Source organism: Doryrhamphus excisus, chromosome 14, assembly GCF_030265055.1.
Source record: "Doryrhamphus excisus isolate RoL2022-K1 chromosome 14, RoL_Dexc_1.0, whole genome shotgun sequence".
NCBI classification, from domain to species: Eukaryota; Metazoa; Chordata; class Actinopteri; order Syngnathiformes; family Syngnathidae; genus Doryrhamphus; species Doryrhamphus excisus.
The window spans coordinates 20,029,808-20,050,081 of record NC_080479.1 but is presented as its reverse complement, the minus strand read 5'-3'; the positions used below and the strand labels follow the sequence as shown (position 1 = coordinate 20,050,081).

The following is a 20,274-nucleotide window of genomic DNA, read 5'->3' as shown; positions in this document are numbered from 1 at the left end:
CATGATGCCAGGTTGTATGTTGACTTTAAATGAAATACTTTGGAAAGATTGGGCGGGCCGTATTCAAACACTTGGCGGGCCGGATGTGGCCCCCGGGCCGTAGTTTGCCCACCCCTGATCTAGACCCACCCCCCCAGAACTTCTTCCAAGCTGACGCTGGCTAAAGCTAAAGGCTATATTTCATTTGATTGTTTGACATCCGTTTCATTTACATTCCACTTATTATTCCCGTCGCTAGCCTTATTAATCCGCTGCTGGGGCTGGCGGGGAAGCTGGAACCTATCCCAGGCTCGGCTGTATTTGACCTGAGCCTGGGAAGGGAAAAGGAGGCGGGAGTGGGAGGCGTGTATGAATATCACATCTTCCCAGGAGCGGCAGTGTGCCTGCCTGCTTCACATCCCATCTGACTAGCCTCCTGTCTTCTGTCAGGTAAGATGCTGGAACCTTTTTTAGTCTTTCCTGGAGACTTGAGATACTTGAAGAATAACGGCGGCCGCTGGCCACCTTAGTAGCGACGGAAGGTTTGCACATTCCAGTACGCAGTCATAGAAATAGTCTTACTGCCTAAGAGGTCTTTGGTCAACGTTTTGCTGTCCGCTCTTCTCCGTTGCCACGCTCATGCAACTCAACATATGAGCAAGGTTTCTCAGCACGATGCATGTCAGCATGTTAGGAACACGCTAGCAACTTTTAGCACTGAGACCAAGAAGCAAGAAAGCGACTTGTCCTGCTTTTTTTTGGCAAAAGCCGCGCCTCTGACTTTTATTGCCCTATTTATAGTCTGCGTTGTAGTCATCTAAAAGATAAACACATTTTGCACAAAGCAAAGCTCCTACAAACAGGACGTCCCACTCGGATGATATTTAATCCACGTCAGCGATGTGACAGGTGGAGGTTCTTCTTCTGAGTACTGTACGCGGTGTTTAAAGTAACGCACAAGGTACTTGATGTTGTTTAAAGAGTCACATCCTTCCGGCCAGCACATCAAGATTGATGAGCAGCGTGTTTAGATTTCCCAGAATTCCTCACTCTGGATTGTCTCCTGCTGACATTGACCTCCGAGGTCACTCCTCGGTCATGTGCTTTTTGACATGGCCACAATAAGTTGCGCTGTTCTACATTTAACCACTGGGGGCGCTATTGGGGTCTAACGGGTACAGTACTGTATACTGCATTACTGTATACTGTACGAGTATATAAGTCTATTGAGAGTACGGTAGATATAATTCAACATAAAGCAAAGATAAGAACTATGAAAATTCATAATAATGTGACTCACATTCTACAGTTTTCCTATGTTGTTTCCGTCATTTGCCATGATGATGAAGGTACCGAATGGATCTGCCGCTCCATTTGGCCTCTGACACCCCCGTGACCTCTGACCCTGCTAACTGCAGCGGGTGGGGGGCGCCCTACCTGCACAAGGTAGCTCACCTGGACATGCAGCTGTACCGCGACTTCTACGCCGTGTGGGTCTCCCTCATGGTGAGGCCACGCAGGAAACCCTGAAAAGTGCGTACCTTGCGTAACGATGTGACCTCACAGGCGTGCAACAGCGTGATGCTCGTGCTGGGCGTGCTCCTCAACAGCCTGGCCCTGTACGTCTTCTGCGGCCGCCCCCGCTCGCAGTCGGCGTCGGTGGTCTACACGGTGAATTTAGCCGTGGCCGACCTGCTGGTGGCGCTGTCGCTGCCCGCTCGCATCGCCCTGTACCACAGCGGCGGACGGTGCGAGGCCTGCGCTTACGTGCACGCCTTCAGCTACTTTGTCAACATGTACTGCAGCATCCTCCTCCTCACCAGGTGGGTGGCACCTCGCTCCATCTCTCCGTCCATCCTTCTTCACGCTCGTCTCCCGGCAGCATCTGCATCGACCGCTACCTGGCTGTGGTGCACGCCTCCAGCACGCGCCATCCGTGGCGGAGCGCAGGTGCGGCCAGGTGCGTCAGTGTGGTCGTCTGGACTCTGGCGGTGGTGGTCACCTACTCTTTCCAGGTCAGTGCACACACACACACACACACACACACACAATAAATTACAAGAAATGTTAACCCTGTTACAGACCATTGCACTAGAGCTGAACACCTCCTGCGCCCTCCTTCCTGCCCTCTTGTACCTCACCATCCTGGAGTTCCTCCTCCCGCTGCTGGCCGTGGTGGGCTTCACCCTGCGTGTGGCCTGCTTCCTCTCATCCGGCGGGGGTTTGATGGCCCACCAGCACAGACGAGGGAGAAGGGCGCGCGCCGTCAGGCTGCTCACCGCCGTCCTCCTCATCTTCACCGTCTGCTTCACGCCCTTCCACGTCCGCCAGGTGCTGGTGTACTCCGGCGTCCACACGGGAGCGGGGGGTCGCCCCGGCACGGGTGACGTGCTGGCTTACCACGTCACCGTGACGCTGAGCAGCCTGAACAGCTGCCTGGATCCGGTGGTTTACTGCCTGGTGACGGACAGCTTCAAGAGGGTGTGGAGAACCCGCAGGAGAGGAGGGGAGGCGGGGCTCAACAAGAGCACCGGCGCTGCGTTGGCGATAGCTCACAGGGTGGCCACGCTCACGCTGACCACAGCGCCCACGTCTGCCGCCGTCGTGGAGCAGAAACATGGACACCAGTGAGGGAAGGAGAAGATCATCCCGATCAAACACTTCCGAGCAGGGGCACCGCACTGGGGGATTCATTTGAAGACGTCCAAGTCGTGTCTTTTGGTGAAAGCCAGTGGTTTCGTGTGATTTCTGAGTTGATTTCAAATGTATGAAGGTTTCATAGTTGGTCATAAATACGTTAAAAATGTACAGTAAAAATGGTTAAAAAGCTTTTTAAAGCCAAAACATTAAAAGTGGGACAACTTCAAAAAGAATTGTTTCAGTGACAGCAAGAGTGAGTGCTCCTCTCGCTATTAGACAATCTTTCACGTGTTTCCTCTCTCAGTGAAGCAAATATCCACCGGGGTCACCAACCTTTGGGGAACTGAGAGTTACTTCTTGGGTCCTGAATGCTAATGCTAAGGGCTACCAGTTTGATTCACACTTCTCAAATAATTAATAATTCCCAATTTGACTTTAACTATATATTATTGTGAATAATTAATGATACTCATCTCCTGTAATGCAATGCCTATAAAGCTAGCAGTTAACAACATAACATCTACGCTATAAGCAGTACACCAAACACACTGAAATAGCATTCTAACAATAGCATGAATTAGTGGCAATGGCTAACTCAGCCCAGCAGTTAGCAACATAACATCTCAGCTAAAAGCAGTACACCAAACACTGAAATAGCATGCTAACAATGGCATGAATTAGTGGCAATGGCTAACTTAGCTCAGCAGTTAGCAAAATAACATCTCAGCTATAAGCAGTACACCAAACACACTGAAATAGCATGCTAACAATAGCATGAATTAGTGGCAATAGCTAACTTAGCTCAGCAGTTAGCAACATAGCATCTACGCTATAAGCAGTACACCAAACACACTGAAATAGCATGCTAACAATAGCCGTGCCTGAATTATTTGTTATTTATTTGAGGGACAGACAAGAGAGACAAAATGACGCATACCTCTAGGCCAGGGGTGTCCAAACTTTTTCAACCGAGGGTCACATGCTAAAAAAAAACAAAACTGTTGGCCACTTTGATATTTTCATGTTTTTAAATTAAAAAAATAAGAAATGTCAGCTTTTTCACTTTATATGTTGCCTTTTGTGTCTTTTGCTGAGTTTTGCCCCCAGAAATGCTTTTCCTACAGCATACAGAATAAAAAATGAACTCTTCAATAGTATTTAATGTAATCACACCCCCCCCCCCCCAAAAAAATACTCGTATTATGAAATTACCTTGAAGCTCTTGTGGTTGAACCATATTGCCAGACCCAAACGTTTAAGACAAATTAAGTTAAAAAAATAAGAAAATACTAACTTTTCATAACACAACATAAGACAAAACCAATTAGACAAAGCCAATTGACAAGCTAGCGCTACAGCTAGCTAACGAAGCAAACTACAACACGGGGCATGAAGACAAAAATCGTTAATTACGTAAGTGTGAACCGACGTTAAATACTACCAACCATCATATTTTTCAAAGATACGTTATTTCAGTAGTTTACTATCTATTGTCCAAGCCTCAATGAGCTGTTCTGCAGTTGCTACTAAACGGCTAGCATAAGGAGAGCTATGCATAGGAATCCCGCGATTGGTGGAACGTTTGCCTAAGCCCCGCCTTTTATGGTATTGTCCAATCACACTGTGGTGTTTTCTTCCGGGGTCCAGCGACCAGCAAAGACGCGTTGCAGTGGTGTGGGACTTTTCTACGGTAAAATAAAAAGATTAACGTTTCAAATGTTATTCGGGTAGCCTGCATGTTATTCAGTCATACAGAAAGTATACAGCAGCGTAAGCAGCACTAAATAGAGGGTGTTCGATCATCAGACTGCTGTCTTTGATGCTAACTTTAGCTGCTGGTGTGGCTAACAACAATGCGCCCCACTCGTGTGCAGGGCTAAACGCTGTTATTATTTCGCGCATAAATAGAATCAATTATGAGATTAGATATCTGAGCAGTTGAATGAGATCGTATCCACTAAACTTGCTGTCGTTGTCCACTCTATTGAATACAGCAGTAAGTTTACATCGTCTTCATTTGGGTGAGATTTAGGTTATTTACTGTGTTTGTTGACAGAAAGTGCTGGAAATGGAGGCGAACGGAAGTCACTCTCTAAGTGGAAAAGCAGCTGTAACTGAAGCTAACCTGAGTAAGTACAAAGACGTGGATATTCCACTACAGAAATGACCTCGGCCTAATCAAGCCAGTGTTTGTGTTTTTCAGGAGACGAGTATTACTGGAAGCTGACAGCAGACTTCATTGGTCCTCAGTCGGGGGAAGGATTGGATCTCGATAAAGAAGTTTGCAAAAATAGAATATTAATTCAAGTCGGGCTGATGAAGGAGGACAATAACTTCCCATGGATTGCCGTCATTGATTGGCTGAAGAGGATCTTCCCAGCTCACCGGTCGGCTGACTTCCGGCGGCTAATTGAAAGAGGCAGTTCAGCGAACTTGAGTTTGGAAGGTGAGGCCAGGCTGACATTTCTGGAATCGCACGTCAACTTTAACTTTGTCGGCCCCATATGCGACAGCATCGGAGTGGAACGGGAACATCTTTTGAAAATGAAAGACTTTTCCCAACAGGCCAAGTCTATCCAAGTGACGAACGGCTTGATTCTGGAGTTGAGCAACTTTGTGACGAGGGAGAGGATTTCGCCCATCAACTTGGTCACTTGGCTTAGAAACTTCAACCCAGAATTTTGTAAAGATGGGAAAATTGTGAAAGCGTATAAAGTCCTGAAGAGTAAGATCAAAAAGTTAAAAATGTCCTACGTTAATACAGAAACGAGAAGCCACAGGAAGAACGCCACCATGGAAAATCTTCTCCAGAGTCCATTTGAACTGGTGAAGTCGAGAAGCAGCACCTTTGAATTGATGGCAAAGAAACGCATGAAAAGAGACCCGCATTTTGACCAAGTCGCCGTCAAGGAGGAATCTGAAGACTATGAAATTCCTCTCGGTGAGGAGTCCGTGAAGATGGCTTCAGTCCAATTTGTCAGCAAAGGCGCGCCTCATTGTGATGCAAGCGAGGATGGCATGGACGTGTCCGACAGCAGAGCGGACTCTGAAGACGAAGAGTCGCCGTCACTGCTCGACGTGGCGCTGCTGTCTGTTCAAAAGCTGTCCAGTGTGTGTCGCGGCCAAACGGAAGACTGCAAAGGCATTTCATTGGAGCTGCTGAAAAACCAGTACACGCTGACATGCAAGGAGCATCCAGCCATGGAAGACTTTGAGAAAGCGCTCAACGCGGTCAGCGAGAATGTCGCCCTGGCCCCCCCGCTGCTGTTTTTGTACCACAACGCCCATTTCCTGGTGGATTTGCACAGCACCGTGGAGCGGCACGTCATGGCATTTGAGGACGAGATCACTCGCTCGACGGGGCAGAAACTGGGCCGCGACACCAACCCGCTCTTCAAGAACATGGTCAACTTGTCTGAGAGCGCCACGTCTCGCTACATCCACATGGCTCATGACCTCCTGAACCCCGACAGCGCAGACAAGCCCAACTACAGGAAGCACTGGGTGGCGTTCTGCCAGGAGAAGAGCAACCCATCCAGGATCGGCAGGTCGTCGGCGGGTCGCTTCAGCAGCTACTTTGAGGTAGCAGCCGGCCTCACTCACCATCACAAGGAGGTGGGAATCTTCTTCCTGGACATGCTGTCGCTCAACAACGACAAATGCCCAAATGTCATTCTGGAGAGCGCCGCCGCCGACGCCAGCGATTCTGTCATCCAGAGCATCGTGTGTGCGCTCGCCATTGTCTACTGCAAAATCGTTGGCCCTTACCTTCAGCTCCTGACTAGCGCGGGAGAGTACTGCCTCTTCAGCCAGTACCTGCTTTGCCTCTACCAAAAGTTCCTGGATTGGTCCAAAGAGCCGTCCACTCTGCTGGAGCCCGACCACGTCGCCAATGTTTTTCTGCAATTCCCCGAGCAAGAAAAAACCTTCTCCGGCGTCTATCAGTTCTGCGGCGAGTGGCAAACTAACAGGGACCTCATTCGGGTTTTCTTAAAGAGGGTCATAAAGGTGATTGCCGGCGTCACCGAGGAGCACCTGAAGCTCTTCCTGCCGGGTGGTACTTATGCCAACGTCCCTTCGACTGACGTAAACCGGAAGCTGGTGTTCTGCAAGTTCTCCACTCTGGTTGCCGAGTATCCCTTCAGCAACCTGAAAGGCCAGCGCAAAGACTCGTCGCACAAGCAGACGTCATCGTCGTCGGAGAGCTCGGCGGATGACAACTTGAGCTCAGCCGAGTCAGACAACTCTTTCTGCTGGCAAGCTAGGAAGCAAGTCGACCGTAGGGAAAAGCCTGGAAAAGCCCAAGTCAGACGCGCTTCCAATAAGGAAGTCTACCCGGAGAACATGGATCTGGATTACATCACCGCCAACGTTCAGTCGAACGGCGGGCCATGCAGGTCCCAGCAGGACGTGGACAAGATGCTGCTGCGCTTGAACGACAAATCCAAACTGGTGAAGCGGGAAGCCATCCGTTGCGAGATCGTCTATCAGAGAGAGGTCCTCAACAACACGGACCCCAACTTGAGGCGCGTGTTTCGCAACAGCACCGACATGGTACTCAAGCTGAAGCTGGCGCTCCCTCGCATCAAGCCGGGATACTCGCTTGTTTGGGCCCCGATAAAGTCCAAAATGCCTAAGCCCGTGCAGCAGAACATGCAAGGCGCTGCCGCTAGCGTTCCAAGTGACAGCAGCCAGCCCAACTTGAATGGCATCTAATACAGTGTGAGACGTAAATAATCAGATCATGTTATCTCTACGAGTGTTTATTTAGTGACTATAAACCTTTGTACATGCATTTTCATTTTTTAAAAAGCGAATAATTCCCTTATCTTTATTTTTGTACCCATTATGTGTTTATGCTTTTGATATGGCACACTTTCCTGACATGTATGTTTCATTTTATAATGCATGTGTAAATGATTTGATCATGTGACGGTTATCGCCCGACAACTGAATAATTATGAGAGCTACAAAGACCATTAAATCAATTCTGTATATCTATTCATTCATTTTCTATTGCTTATCCTCACGAGGGTCGTGGTATAGACAGACAACCATTCACACTCACATTCATACCTATGGACAATTTGGAGTGGCCAATTAACCTAGCATGTTTTTGGAATGGGGGAGGAAACCAGAGTACCCGGAGAAAAGCCACACATGCACGGGGAGAACATGCAAACATGGGTGGAATCGAACTCATTGGCCATTGGCCTGCGCGCTTACCACTCGGGCGTTTCTGTATATATTATATTATTTTTGCATATTTTTGTCTGTTTGGTTTGAGCCTCATAACACATCTGTTGAGTATTTAAGCAAAGCAAGTCAATATTTTGCTGGTAGAACTCCAAGGTCAACACTTCGCAAACAGAAGCCAAGTCATGAGTTCATGCTTATAAAAGCATTTAGTGGGAGAGGCAAGCATTTTTGGGTCACTGTGCCAAATGATAATGCATTGTATTTAGAGGAGACAGAATAAGGGGAAAACATATTTTACACAGTAAGGCAAAAAGGTGTCAAATTCAGTTGACGTCATGTGTCAGATGAACGATGTTTGTGACTTTTAAGATGAATGAGGTTTATTGTCTAAATGCCGCCCTCCTTAGTTGTCATCTTTTTATAAAACGAACGTACACATTTTAGCCAACTGTTGCTCTCCGATGGTGATGCCTTCACGGCTGCCTTGAAACGGTAACACCTATTTTTCATGTCACGTTGAGCACGATTACAATATAATATGTACGTAATGTATACTTCCAAATCAAATAACAGAAGTAAAATTAGCCTGATTGCGGAAGCGAAAGGAACAGCGACAACATAATTTGTATTTTGCTTATTACGAAGAGTACGTGAACGCACCACAAGGGGCGGGAACTCCAGTCAAGTGTCCACCATTGTTAATATTCCATCTAACGTGGAGGGACAAAAGTTCACCCGCCGTTACCTAAAAAAAAAGTGTCCCCATACACTTACTTCCGTCTTCTTTCTGTCCGGGTCTGCGGCGTCATGTCGGCAAGCTGGTGGAGCAGCGCGGCGGTGACCCACTGCCTCATGGCTCTCTTCGCTATGGGGTCCTGGATTTCCGTCAACAGTCTGTGGGTCGAGCTCCCAGTGATCGTTGGAGATATGCCCGAAGGTCAGTGGCGTCCTCTTCTTGTTTGTCCTTCGATCCTCCAGCTTTGCTTTTGTCACCTAAACGTATTGTTTAATTCTCAGTAAACATCGCTAGTTTCACCGGATCATGCTAAGCTAGCATAGTAGCTAGCTAGTGGGGCACACTAACCTCAATATTGGCATTCTCTTAACAATATATATTTAAATTGATGACAATTTAATGAGTGAAGTGTAGCGGCAACTTTTATTTTATAACAACTTTCAGATGTACAATACAGTATAATAATACAATAATACAGTATAATAATACAGTTAGTGTCCTACTAACAAACAGCATCTAACATGTTTTTCCCCTCTGAATTAAACTTAGCGATCACTATCTTGTGCAAACTCCCACCTCAAAGCATACACTGTATATGCAAGTTGTAAGCTATGGAAATTCCAATATCTCGTAATATTAAGATTTCTGCTTCTTCCTGTTCCGCAGGTTGGAACTTACCCGCCTACCTGTCAGTGCTGATAGCCTTCGGGAACCTGGGTCCAATTGCCGTAACCATCACCCATCACTGCGCCCCAGGCCGTCTAAACGAGCGCCTGGTCATCCACTCCATCCAGGCGTTGGCGGTGGTGGCGTCCGCCCTGCTGGCCATCTTCTGGGCACACAAGGTGGTGGTGGCCGGGGAGGAGAGGTCCGTGCCCTTCCTCATTTTCACCTTTGTGCTGTCTCTTGTCTGCTGCACGTCCAACGTCACCTTTTTGCCCTTCATGTTCCGCTACCCGCCGCAGTACATTCGGACCTTCTTCATCGGGCAGGGCTTGAGCGCCCTGTTCCCGTGCGTGGTGGCGCTGGGGCAGGGCGTCGGCAAGCTGGAGTGTCAGAGTGTCAACGGCACCACGGAGCCGCATTATCTCAAAGAGCGTTTCCCGGCGCAGAACTTCTTCTGGTTCTTGTTTGTCATGCTGTGCGTTTCAGCTTTGAGTTTTCTGGCGTTGACGCGGCGGTTGGTGGATGTGTCGCAACAGGACGCTCCTCCCCCTTGTCCTGACGCTGTGTCCACTCCGGTTAAGAGTGTGGACGAGACCCACCCCCTGAGCAACGGAGGATCACAAGTGTCCGAGGAGCACGTGCAGCTGCAGGAGTCAGCACCCGCACGGACATTTTGGACAATGCACAACATCTACTTGCTGGCGTTGCTCGCCATCTCCAACGCTCTCACCAACGGCATCCTGCCGTCCGTCCAGAGCTACACCTGCTTGCCGTATGGCACCATGACCTTTCACCTCTCTGTGGTTCTGGGGAACATTGCCAACCCTCTGGCCTGCTTCATCGCCATGTTTGTGATCCTGAGGTAAAACACTGAGCAGTCACAGGCTCACTGTTCAAAGTGTGCGCTGCGATCTAAGGTTTGGTCTCTGCTTTGTCTTCCAGGTCCTCAGCAGGGCTGGGTTGCTTGTCTTTGGCTGGTGTAGTCTTTGCTGCCTACCTCATGGCTTTGGCGGTCAGCAGTCCGTGTCCTCCACTAATGAACGCTGCTGGGAGTGCGTTGGTGGTGAGTAGTCTTCCGAACAAATCCTCTTCTCTCATAGAAAGAAATGCATGTGATCTGGCGGCACCTGGTGTTCAAGTGGCGTATAACAGTCGCTTGTGTCATGTTGTATTCAGGACTCTATGATCACATTCAACATTCATGGATTCTTTTTTTTCACAAGCTTATCCGGCTAAATGCCTACCTCACTCTTGGTGCAACCAAAGATAACACATTGTTTTTGATCGACAGTATTGTGAAAATAATTTAGGCAGCCTTATTAAGAGGTCTGATTTCAGAGTTTTCCAGGAAAGTATAAACGGAAAGCAGCAGACAACAACTTGTTCTATTTTGGCCATTTAGATGTTTTCATTGTACCATTGTAGGTTTTCATACAGTATGTAGCATGTACAATGCCATATTACAGTAGCTTTAGGCACAAACCAAGGGTAATTGCAAGATCTAGGCTAGAATAAGAAAATCCAGATTTCGGCTCTGGGAGTGAGAGGAAAGAAGCAAAACACACAACTGAAGCTGTGGCGGTACCATATATTATAATGTGCAACAAACATAGAATACAAACGAGAGGGACAGAAGAAAAGGGACGGCTGCAAAGCCTCCTACCGGCCCGACCACAGCAGGTGGATGCCAGCTCCTCAGGTAAGAATCTGGGCTTCAAGCTTTAGGCGGGTTGCCTTCATGCAGAGTTGCTAGCTCGCCATCTAAACCTGGCCTATATAAAATAGGACCAGCATAAATTCATCTATGTGCACACACAAGCATTCTAATCACTACATATATACATACATACATATTGAAGGTACTTATATATATATATACACACACACATATACATACATAGTATATGCATACATATATAATACAAGTCGTATCATAACTTCAATATTGTACAATAAATATTTGCCATATTATTCATTGTAATAATCAAAAGTAGCCTTAATCTTGCAAATCAAACAACAGTGTATAGCAGACAAAATTTAGCAGCAATCAACTTAAAGTGCGTTAAGTTCCTCAGTAAAATGGTAGCAACTATTCCACAAAAGATGTCTTTAAAATGCCTCAGACCACAATAAGTTCGAGATAATTCCATGGAACATTGAGAGAACAGACTGATATCAAAAAGCTACTAATAAAACGCCGCTAATGCTGTTAGCAAGGAGATAGTTTGTTAGCAAACAAACACTCACCAATTCCGTAGTTCTAGTCAACCATTGCTCCTTTCAATGCAGCGTCCCGCCGACGGACGGCCCCTATACTATATACTATACTCCGACCATGCATTTATTATTATGTTTACACTTTTACATTGTAAACTGTAACGACGACAACTTTGACAAACCGGCAGCAACTCTTCCCATGTGTGTCCATCACCGCTTCCGGTGTGTAATCACTTCCGGACTATATACACGGCTCTGATTGGTGGCGCACCGTCACGTGGCCGAGTGACGTAGCACCGCCCAGACATGGTTTACGCATGGTAAATGTATATATATTTGTATATATATATATATATTTGTATATATTTTTATATGACTAATATTACTATAATAACAGCCATAAAAATAAAACGTAGTTTTCCATCTGGATTACAAGTAAGTAAGACATGTATATTTTAGTACATGTGCTGATTTACACTGTTTTCTCCAAAAGGCTGTCCAATGAATACAAACCTGTCACGTGATTTGATACAGTATTTACAATCTGTTGTTACTCAATGGAACGTGTGTGTTCCCTCCAGGTGCTCTCCTGGATCATCTTCACAGGCCTCTTCTCCTACCTGAAGGTGGTGATTGGCACGTTGCTGCACGAGGTGGGTCACGCCGCCCTGTTGTGGTGTGGCATCTCCATCCAGGCGGGCTCCCTGGTGGGCGCGCTCACCATGTTCCCGCTGGTCAACATCTACAGTGTCTTCAAAAGCTCACAGGACTGCAAGAACATGTGCTCTTAACGAGATAAGAACTTTCATTTTTCTATACGACACACACAGACAGATCCCACAGGAGCATCAGCTGTTTATTGATGCATGTTCCACGCCGTCTTGGCCTCAGGAGTTCCACCAAACTGGACCGCTTGTCTGATAATGGCAGCATTGTGTTCCTTCACACTGACCGAGGGGCTGCAACGTGCAGTAAAACCACGAGAATGAACCTGGGCCGACGAGGTTGCTCACTGTGGGGCCATGTGACATTATTTACTCAGGGACATAGCGCTACAAGCTGCACTTATTAATTCATACATTCATACATTAATACATTTGGTGCACGTTTTACAGAAGAAATTGCCTTAACTTGAAGGAAACTTGCTTGCTAACATTATTAATAATTTGTCAACGCTGGTCTATTGTTTGCCTTAGATTACATGATGTATGTCACATCAGATGACTAATATTATAGATGTGCTTTTTTCACCTTTGTATTTATTTCAATGAATAAGGCATTTAGGTAGCGTTTTTGTATATTGAATAATAATGATACTTCATTCAAAGGGGACCTATTATGCATATTTTTCGGACCCTTGTATTGAGTTGCGGACTATAGATCAGCTACACACAATAACCCGCACAGAAAGAATTCTAGATCTTCCAGAATCTGCACCTACTCCAGCTGCATTTCCTTGGATTTCCATTAAGGTCTGTTTTTCATTTATTCCGCCCATGTCCTGTCTACCGGCACAGGCAGTCTTCTATGATTGGTTACATTCCCAAAGACTTCCCGACTAAAACCCCACTTTCTAATTTTAGGAGTTCGGAATAGGAGTTGATAAAAAATGAATAAACCCCTTTGGAGCGCTACTTGAAACGTGGTTACTGGTAGTTTTTTGCGGGACTACCTGTGTTTAAAGAACTGGGGCGGACCACTGACTTGCGGTGGGAAAAGGCTATTAGCAACAAAAATACAACTTACCTAATAAGTGTCCACACTGCGGCTGTACCTAATGAAGTGACTAATGGCTGTGTGTTAAGTTAAAAGGTCCTATACTCTCCATAAGACAAAAAACCCTAAGGCACAATACAACATGTGATGCCCCTCAACGTCTCCCACAGTGGGGGTCTGTTTTTAAGGATAGAGACTGAGACTAGCACGTGTCATGGCTGCCTGAGTGTGCACGTTCACACGCCCACTATCGGCAAGGAGGGTCTAATCCTGGACTTTGGGCTGCGGTCGCTCGCCACAGAACTCCAAAGACTCCATCCGAGACGAGAGCATGTGAGTATTCCTGGATGCCAGGTCTTACAAATGTGTCATTCATTGATGCTCAAATGATGATCGGGAATGTCATGAATGCTATTCTGGGATTTTTTATCACCTTTTCCTGGAGCAAATGCTGGCAAGGTTTTGCTAATATGATTGAATATTGTATAAACGTCTTGATGGTTTAAGGGCTGGGATTCTTGGAGAACGTTGGCGTATTGGTGTTCACGGTGCCGTGGAGTGAAATAGACTTTGTGGAGGATGTTGTCCGGAGTCCTGCTGATGAAGTCTGCAGGGAGGCAGGAATGTCCGAAGTCCACCGTGGCCGAGTTTGATCCCCTCAGTCCTGTAAAGCCTTTCTTGGTCAACAAACAAGCCACTCAGTCGGATGTTTTCCCAAATGACGTAACGGCGCCACATGAGGTCTTTGCCGCTTTCGTTGCATGTGCAGCCTGGTGTTTTTCACCTAAAAATGTCACGTGACCAGAACTGGAGAAAGAAATATTAACCATCTACAAAAGTTACGGTAACTCATTAATCCCTGACTGTCTTTTGTGTTGTTGTCTATCCACGGATGCACGGTGGAATTGCACGGTGGAATTGCACGGTGGAATTGCACAGTAGATCAGACAATAGTAGCAACTTTGTGGGTGCAGAGTTTGAGCTGAGGGAAGCTCCTGGTGCAGATGGATTGGGGAGAACTTACCTCCATTGCAGCAACGACAAAAGTGGACAAAGGACAAGAGAAGTTTTGTTCTTGTGGCCGACTCTACTGATCCTCGTGGATCCTGGTTGTTGGGGTAGATACATCAAACCCTCCGTAAGAGAGGTTCACCAGGTCTCCTCAACTGGAAGAGCATGAGGATGGACCTTGGAAGGCAACCACAGATCTCCAGGGAGATTGTCGAAACATCATTCCAGATCACGCCAGACCTGGTATTGTGGTCCTGTTGGTGGAGCTCACCAAACCATGGGAGGAGAACCCAGAAGCAGTCCAGGATCAGAAGCATGCCAAATATGGAGACCAAGCATCAGAGTGCATGGAAGCCATGATGGAAAAACCATGACTTGGCCCTGTTGAGGTTCGGTGTAGGAGCTTTGTTGGAGCCTCCACGGCTCGCCTCCTCCGTGATGTGGAGTGGAAAGGAGTGGTGCATCGGAAAGCCATCAAAGAACCGTCTGAGGAGGCAGAGAAAGGCAAGGAACCAGGAGTTAGATAACACCTAGGGCATCAGACAGGGGGCGGTCGAGAAAGATCTCTACCATCGCTCCACCACCAGGAGATGTACTGTGGTTAAAGGACCTCGGTTGCTATGGTTACTTGATGGGCCTTGGTGGCCATCAGCCAGGACAGGGTACCTAAGGGAGACACAGATGATCCGTAGCAGAGCCAGGGAAGCCATACAGTTTTCCAAGCGTTCCACTGTTGATGGTACCTGCTTACGTACCTGAGATAAGACTTCGGTTCTCCATCAGTATCCTTTGCTGAAAGTTGAAACTGTGACCCTTGTTCCTTCCAGAAAGAAACCTCCATCATGTCCGTCCTCACCCACCTGCTGGCGTGCCTGTTCGGCATGGGCTCCTGGGTGTCCATCAACGGCCTGTGGGTGGAGCTGCCCCTGATTGTCCCTCACATTCCAGAGGGATGGTACCTTCCGTCCTACCTTTCGGTTCTCATCCAGATGGCCAACGTGGGTCCGCTATTGGTCACTCTGATGCACCGCTTCCGTCCGGAAGCCCTCAACGAGGCGGCCGTCATCTACGTCATCATCGCCCTGGGCACCGTGGCCAGCCTCCTGCTGGGGTTCTTCTGGAAGGAAACGGTGGTAGTGGCGGGCGCTCCTCACAGTGTTCCTCTGCTGGTGCTCACCTTCTTCCTCGCCACCGTCGACTGCACCTCCTCCGTCACCTTCCTGCCCTTCATGATGCGACTCCAGCCTCAGTACCTCACCACCTACTACATCGGCGAGGGCGTGAGCGGCCTGCTGCCCGCCCTGGTCGCACTCGTCCAGGGTGTGGGCGTGGTCCACTGCGTCAACGGTACTCAGCTTCTGAACCAGACCCTCAACGCCACCGGCTCCTTTCCCACGCTTGAACTCCAGGCTGAGCACCAACCTGCCAACTTCTCAGCTGAGGTGTTCTTCTTCTTCCTGAGCTCCATGATGCTGGTGTGCCTGCTGGCCTTCGTCCTGCTGAACCATCACCCGGCGGTGGCGAGGGAGACACCCAAAGGCCAGTACACCAACGGGGTGAAGGAGAAGAAGTGGGTGGAGAAGAGGCCCATGATGGACCCCTACGCACCCTCAAGCCAGAAGTGCGGCAGCAGTTTCGGCACCGGGACCTACAGCAGGATCCAGGTGGTCTACATCTTTGTGATCCTGGCGTGGACCAACGCTCTCACCAACGTGGTGCTGCCCTCGGTGCAGTCGTACTCCTGCCTGCCATACGGGAACAACGTCTACCATTTGTCCGCCGCTTTGGCGGCCGTGTCCAACCCTCTGGCCTGCTTCATCGCCGTGTTCTTCCAGAGAAGGTTGGTGAGCACACAGTCCAAAACAGAACCTCTCAGATGCTGACGTACTGTAAACCTTGTCACCAGGTCCTTGTGGCTGATGGGGGCGTTCACCTTACTCGGCAGCGGTGTGGGGGCCTTTATAGTCAGCATGGCCGCCCTGAGTCCGTGTCCCCTGCTGGTGAACAACATCTCAGGTGGCGTCATCATGGTGAGTGGATGAACATCAGTAGACCGGATACAAGATGGCAGACTAAACCTTCCCCCGTCCGCAGGTGCTGGCGTGGATAGTCTTCATCCTTACGCTCTCCTACGTCAAGGTCATAATCGGCATGATCCTGCGAGACGAAGGTCACAGCGCCCTCGTGTGGTGTGGCGCCGTGGTGCAGCTGGGGTCGCTGCTGGGGGCGGTGACCATGTTCCCCCTGGTGAGCGTCTACGGCCTGTTCGCTTCGGGCGACCCGTGCAACACCGCGTGTCCCTGAAGGAGGCGGGCTAGCTGCTCATGCTAACATTGCTAACATGACCATTAGAATGTACACGTGGTTACAAATATTGCTAGGAAGGACTTATTGGTCCTAATTAGTGGCATCTTTTGTTTATGACATATGTAAATATCAAAATATTATAGTTGCATTACTCAAGCGTTTTTATTTACATGTTGTCTTTTTTATTATGATTTACTTCTCCATTTCAAACAATCGGGAACCGTGTCGGAATTATACACAATAAATGAATCTTGAGTGAAAAGTTACACAATTATTATTTTTGGAAATCTATCCAGTCCAGATCTAGAAAATATATATATAGTACACACATACTACATAGTGTATACTTTGTCATCTCATGGGAACATCTCAGCTACCAAAGGTGCTCATCAAGCTAATACAAGCTGCTAAATGCTAAACATCGTATGCGTATAATTACAGTTGTCCCTTGCTATATCGCAGTTCCATTATCGCTCGTATTATTATCTCGTATTATTATCTCGTATTATTATCTCGTATTATTATCTCGTATTATTATCGTAATGAGGCTAAACATATTCAAATGTAAGTGATGGGTAGTACTGGGGGGTCACTGGGCAGCGGCCATGACACAAACATTGACACATTAGCTTCCGTGACATTACCTTAACACTGCTTAACAATGTTAGCCTCCCATTCTGTGTGGAAGTGGTATCTTTTTGGCTTCCAGTTCGATCCCACCCTCGGCCATCTCTGTGTGGAGTTTGCATGTTCTCCCCGTGCATGTGTGGCTTTTCTCCGGGTACTCCGGTTTCCTCCCACATTCCAAAAACATGCTAGGTTAATTAGCCACTCCAAATTGTCCATAGGTATGAATGTGAGTGTGAATGGTTGTTTGTCTATATGTGCCCTGTGATTGGCTGGCCACCAGTCCAGGGTGGACCCCTGCCTCTTGCCCCAAAACAGCTGGGATAGGCTCCAGCATCCCTGCGACCCTCGTGAGGATACGGGGCCCTAAAAATGGTTAAAAAACATTTTTAGAAAGTCCTAAATCGGTTTTCGTAAATATTAAATTTCTGACCACTGAACCGTGGAAAGGAATTGAACACAGCGGGTGTTGAGCGTGATAAACGAGGGACAACTGTAAAGGGCGGCGTCCTGCTTTGCATGAAAGGCTGCTAGTCCTTGCAGGCCCATAAGAGGCTGCATCAGCACAACAGTTTCCACTCGTGAAACCGTTGAGCGGGTGTTTGTAGATCTAATCCGGAGTTGGAAGCGCAGACAGGAAGTTCACTTGAGGTGGGTGCACAGGTAGAGGGCGGGGTGGACGATGCTGGCCAATGACAGCAGGCCGATGCTGAAGGTCTTGATGAGGCAGATGTCCAGGTGTTGGTCATTGCTGAAGTGAGTGAGGACGCTTACCGGGATGTAGCAGAGGGCGGCCACCGTGCTGGTCGCTCGCACGGTGACGAGGGCGCGCCTCTTGGAGGGGTGCAGCGTCGCCTGGCCCGGTCCGGCCTTCTGCAGGGTCAGGGCGATCCTGGCGCTGCACCGCTGCACCACCACTAACATGAGGACCATCAGGCTGAAGGGGAAGATCTTCTGGACGACCTTGTTGAAGGTGGCGGACCACCCCCGCCCCAAGGTGACGAAGAGGGCGGAGGGCAGCGAGGTGAGCCACGCCACGGCGGCGCTCACCTCCCTGCAGCGGTACCGCCGGAGGTGGCGGAAGGAGTTGGGGTGCACCACGGCCACGTAGCGCTCCACGCAGACCAGGCACAGGAACATGGGCCCGCCCGTTTGCGCGTAGACCATCAGGAAGCGGAGCACGGCCTTCTGCGCCTGCGGCCACGCCACCATGACGCACAGGTGCACGGCGGACATGACGTACTGGCAGTTGTGGAAGAGCGCCAGGTTCAGGTTGAGCACGTCCACGTGGGCGCGCCTCGCCGTCAGGATCAACCACAGCAGGCACGCCACCAGCGGCTGGCCCGTCAGCACCGTCACCGCGTCCAACACGCCCAGCCACACCATCCGAGACGTCTGGAGGTCACAGGTCACGTTGCTGATGGACGGCATCGCCTCCTCCGCACCTGAAACGCTACACGGAGGAGAGCGCTCCTGTCATGTGAAGGATCTTTGGCAAGGCAGCGGGTACTTAAAAACATAGAGGATCTTTGACTAGTGCTTTTGGAGAAAATCTTTAAACGGCAGAGTGCTCCTGTCATATTATGGATCTTTGACTAGCAATTTTGCAGTAGCTCCTTTGACGAGGTCCTTGAAAAACAGCAGAGTGCTCCTCTTATTTGAGGATCTTTGACTTGAGGACTTTTGCAATCAGTCCCTTAAAAGCCACACACTGCTCCAGTAATATTTAGAGAATCTCTGACAAGCAGCAGGGTTCCTCTGTCACATAGATGATCTTTGACAAGGCAGCGGTCCTTAAAAACATAGAGGATCTTTGACTAGTGCTTTTGGAGAAAATCCTTAAACGGCAGAGTGCTCCTGTAATATTATGGATCTTTGACTAGCAATTTTGGAGTAGCTCCTTTGACGAGGTCCTTGAAAAACAGCAGAGTGCTCCTCTTATTTGAGGATCTTTGACTTGAGGACTTTTGCAATCAGTCCCTTAAAAGCCACACACTACTCCTGTAATATATAGAGAATCTCTGACCAGCAGCAGGGTTCCTCTGTCACGTAGATGATCTTTGACAAGGCAGCGGTCCTTAAAAACATAGAGGATCTTTGACTAGTGCTTTTGGAGAAAATCTTTAAACGGCAGAGTGCTCCTGTCATATTATGGATCTTTGACTAGCAATTTTGCAGTAGCTCCTTTGACGAGGTCCTTGAAAAACAGCAGAGTGCTCCTCTTATTTGAGGATCTTTGACTTGAGGACTTTTGCAATCAGTCCCTTAAAAGCCACACACTGCTCCAGTAATATTTAGAGAATCTCTGACAAGCAGCAGGGTTCCTCTGTCACGTAGATGATCTTTGGCAAGGCAGCGGTCCTTAAAAACATAGAGGATCTTTGACTAGTGCTTTTGGAGAAAATCTTTAAACGGCAGAGTGCTCCTGTCATATTATGGATCTTTGACTAGCAATTTTGCATTAGCTCCTTTGACGAGGTCCTTGAAAAACAGCAAAGTGCTCCTCTTATTTGAGGATCTTTGACTTGAGGACTTTTGCAATCAGTCCCTTAAAAGCCACACACTACTCCTGTAATGTATAGAGAATCTCTGACCAGCAGCAGGGTTCCTCTGTCACGTAGATGATCTTTGACAAGGCAGCGGTCCTTAAAAAGAGAAGGAAGCTCATACTGTAGAGGATCTTTGACAAGCATTTTTCGAACAATCCTTAAAAGCAGCGGGGAAGCAAAGTGTTTCTGTTATATACACGATCTTTGTATCTCAGGCAGGAGGTCCTCGAAAATAGAAAAGTACTCCTGTCATTTAGAGGATCATTGACAAGTTTTTTTTTTTTTTTTTAAATAGATCCTTAAACAGCAGAGCTCTCCTGTCATATTTAGCATCTTTGACTGGAATTTTTGTAGCAGATTGCTAGAAACAGCTTGCTGGTCCTTTTAAACAGCAGAGTGTTTAATAGTTATTTAGAAATACTTCGTTTCAGTACAAAGGTACACGCAGAGCCCAGCCATAGTAAACAGTAAAACAGTAAAGTATACATTATCGGTATATTATTGTGCCTTTTTGTTCCATGTGTGATGTCTTACCGGCTGTTTCCGCAGCTGCAGCAGATGAGCGAGATGAGCGAGATGACATCCTCATCTCATCATCCTCATTTCCCTAAAGTGGCCAAAACAGGT

At 48.0% G+C, this 20,274-nt stretch overlaps 4 protein-coding genes across 7 annotated transcripts; all 4 read left to right on the top strand.

Annotated features, from left to right (window-relative positions):
* The first annotated feature begins 727 nt into the window (after window positions 1–727).
* Window positions 728–2,973, top strand: LOC131102425 (G-protein coupled receptor 20-like). Its single transcript, XM_058048094.1, has 4 exons — window positions 728–1,485; window positions 1,546–1,802; window positions 1,862–1,994; window positions 2,062–2,973. The coding sequence occupies exons 1-4, from the start codon at window positions 1,336–1,338 to the stop codon at window positions 2,608–2,610; spliced, it is 1,089 nt and encodes a 362-aa protein (XP_057904077.1). The 5' UTR covers window positions 728–1,335; the 3' UTR covers window positions 2,611–2,973.
* A 1,195-nt stretch (window positions 2,974–4,168) lies between these two features.
* LOC131102418 (uncharacterized) lies at window positions 4,169–7,662 on the top strand. Of its 4 annotated transcripts, none has more exons than XM_058048082.1 (3): window positions 4,169–4,309; window positions 4,676–4,748; window positions 4,823–7,661. In XM_058048082.1, the coding sequence occupies exons 2-3, from the start codon at window positions 4,688–4,690 to the stop codon at window positions 7,333–7,335; spliced, it is 2,574 nt and encodes an 857-aa protein (XP_057904065.1). In that variant the 5' UTR covers window positions 4,169–4,309; window positions 4,676–4,687; the 3' UTR covers window positions 7,336–7,661. The 4 variants fall into 4 exon arrangements, with proteins under 4 accessions (XP_057904065.1, XP_057904066.1, XP_057904064.1 ...); XM_058048083.1 differs by having other exon boundaries at window positions 4,254–4,309; window positions 4,680–4,748; window positions 4,823–7,662; XM_058048081.1 differs by lacking the exon at window positions 4,169–4,309 and adding an exon at window positions 4,380–4,615 and having other exon boundaries at window positions 4,680–4,748.
* A 641-nt stretch (window positions 7,663–8,303) lies between these two features.
* On the top strand, window positions 8,304–13,285 carry slc52a2 (solute carrier family 52 member 2). Its single transcript, XM_058048091.1, has 4 exons — window positions 8,304–8,755; window positions 9,221–10,082; window positions 10,163–10,283; window positions 12,019–13,285. The coding sequence occupies exons 1-4, from the start codon at window positions 8,626–8,628 to the stop codon at window positions 12,226–12,228; spliced, it is 1,323 nt and encodes a 440-aa protein (XP_057904074.1). The 5' UTR covers window positions 8,304–8,625; the 3' UTR covers window positions 12,229–13,285.
* A 10-nt stretch (window positions 13,286–13,295) lies between these two features.
* si:ch73-196l6.5 (riboflavin transporter 2) lies at window positions 13,296–17,393 on the top strand. The gene is made up of 4 exons (XM_058048090.1): window positions 13,296–13,486; window positions 14,992–16,004; window positions 16,071–16,194; window positions 16,259–17,393. The coding sequence occupies exons 1-4, from the start codon at window positions 13,301–13,303 to the stop codon at window positions 16,466–16,468; spliced, it is 1,533 nt and encodes a 510-aa protein (XP_057904073.1). The 5' UTR covers window positions 13,296–13,300; the 3' UTR covers window positions 16,469–17,393.
* The last annotated feature ends 2,881 nt before the right edge of the window (window positions 17,394–20,274 follow it).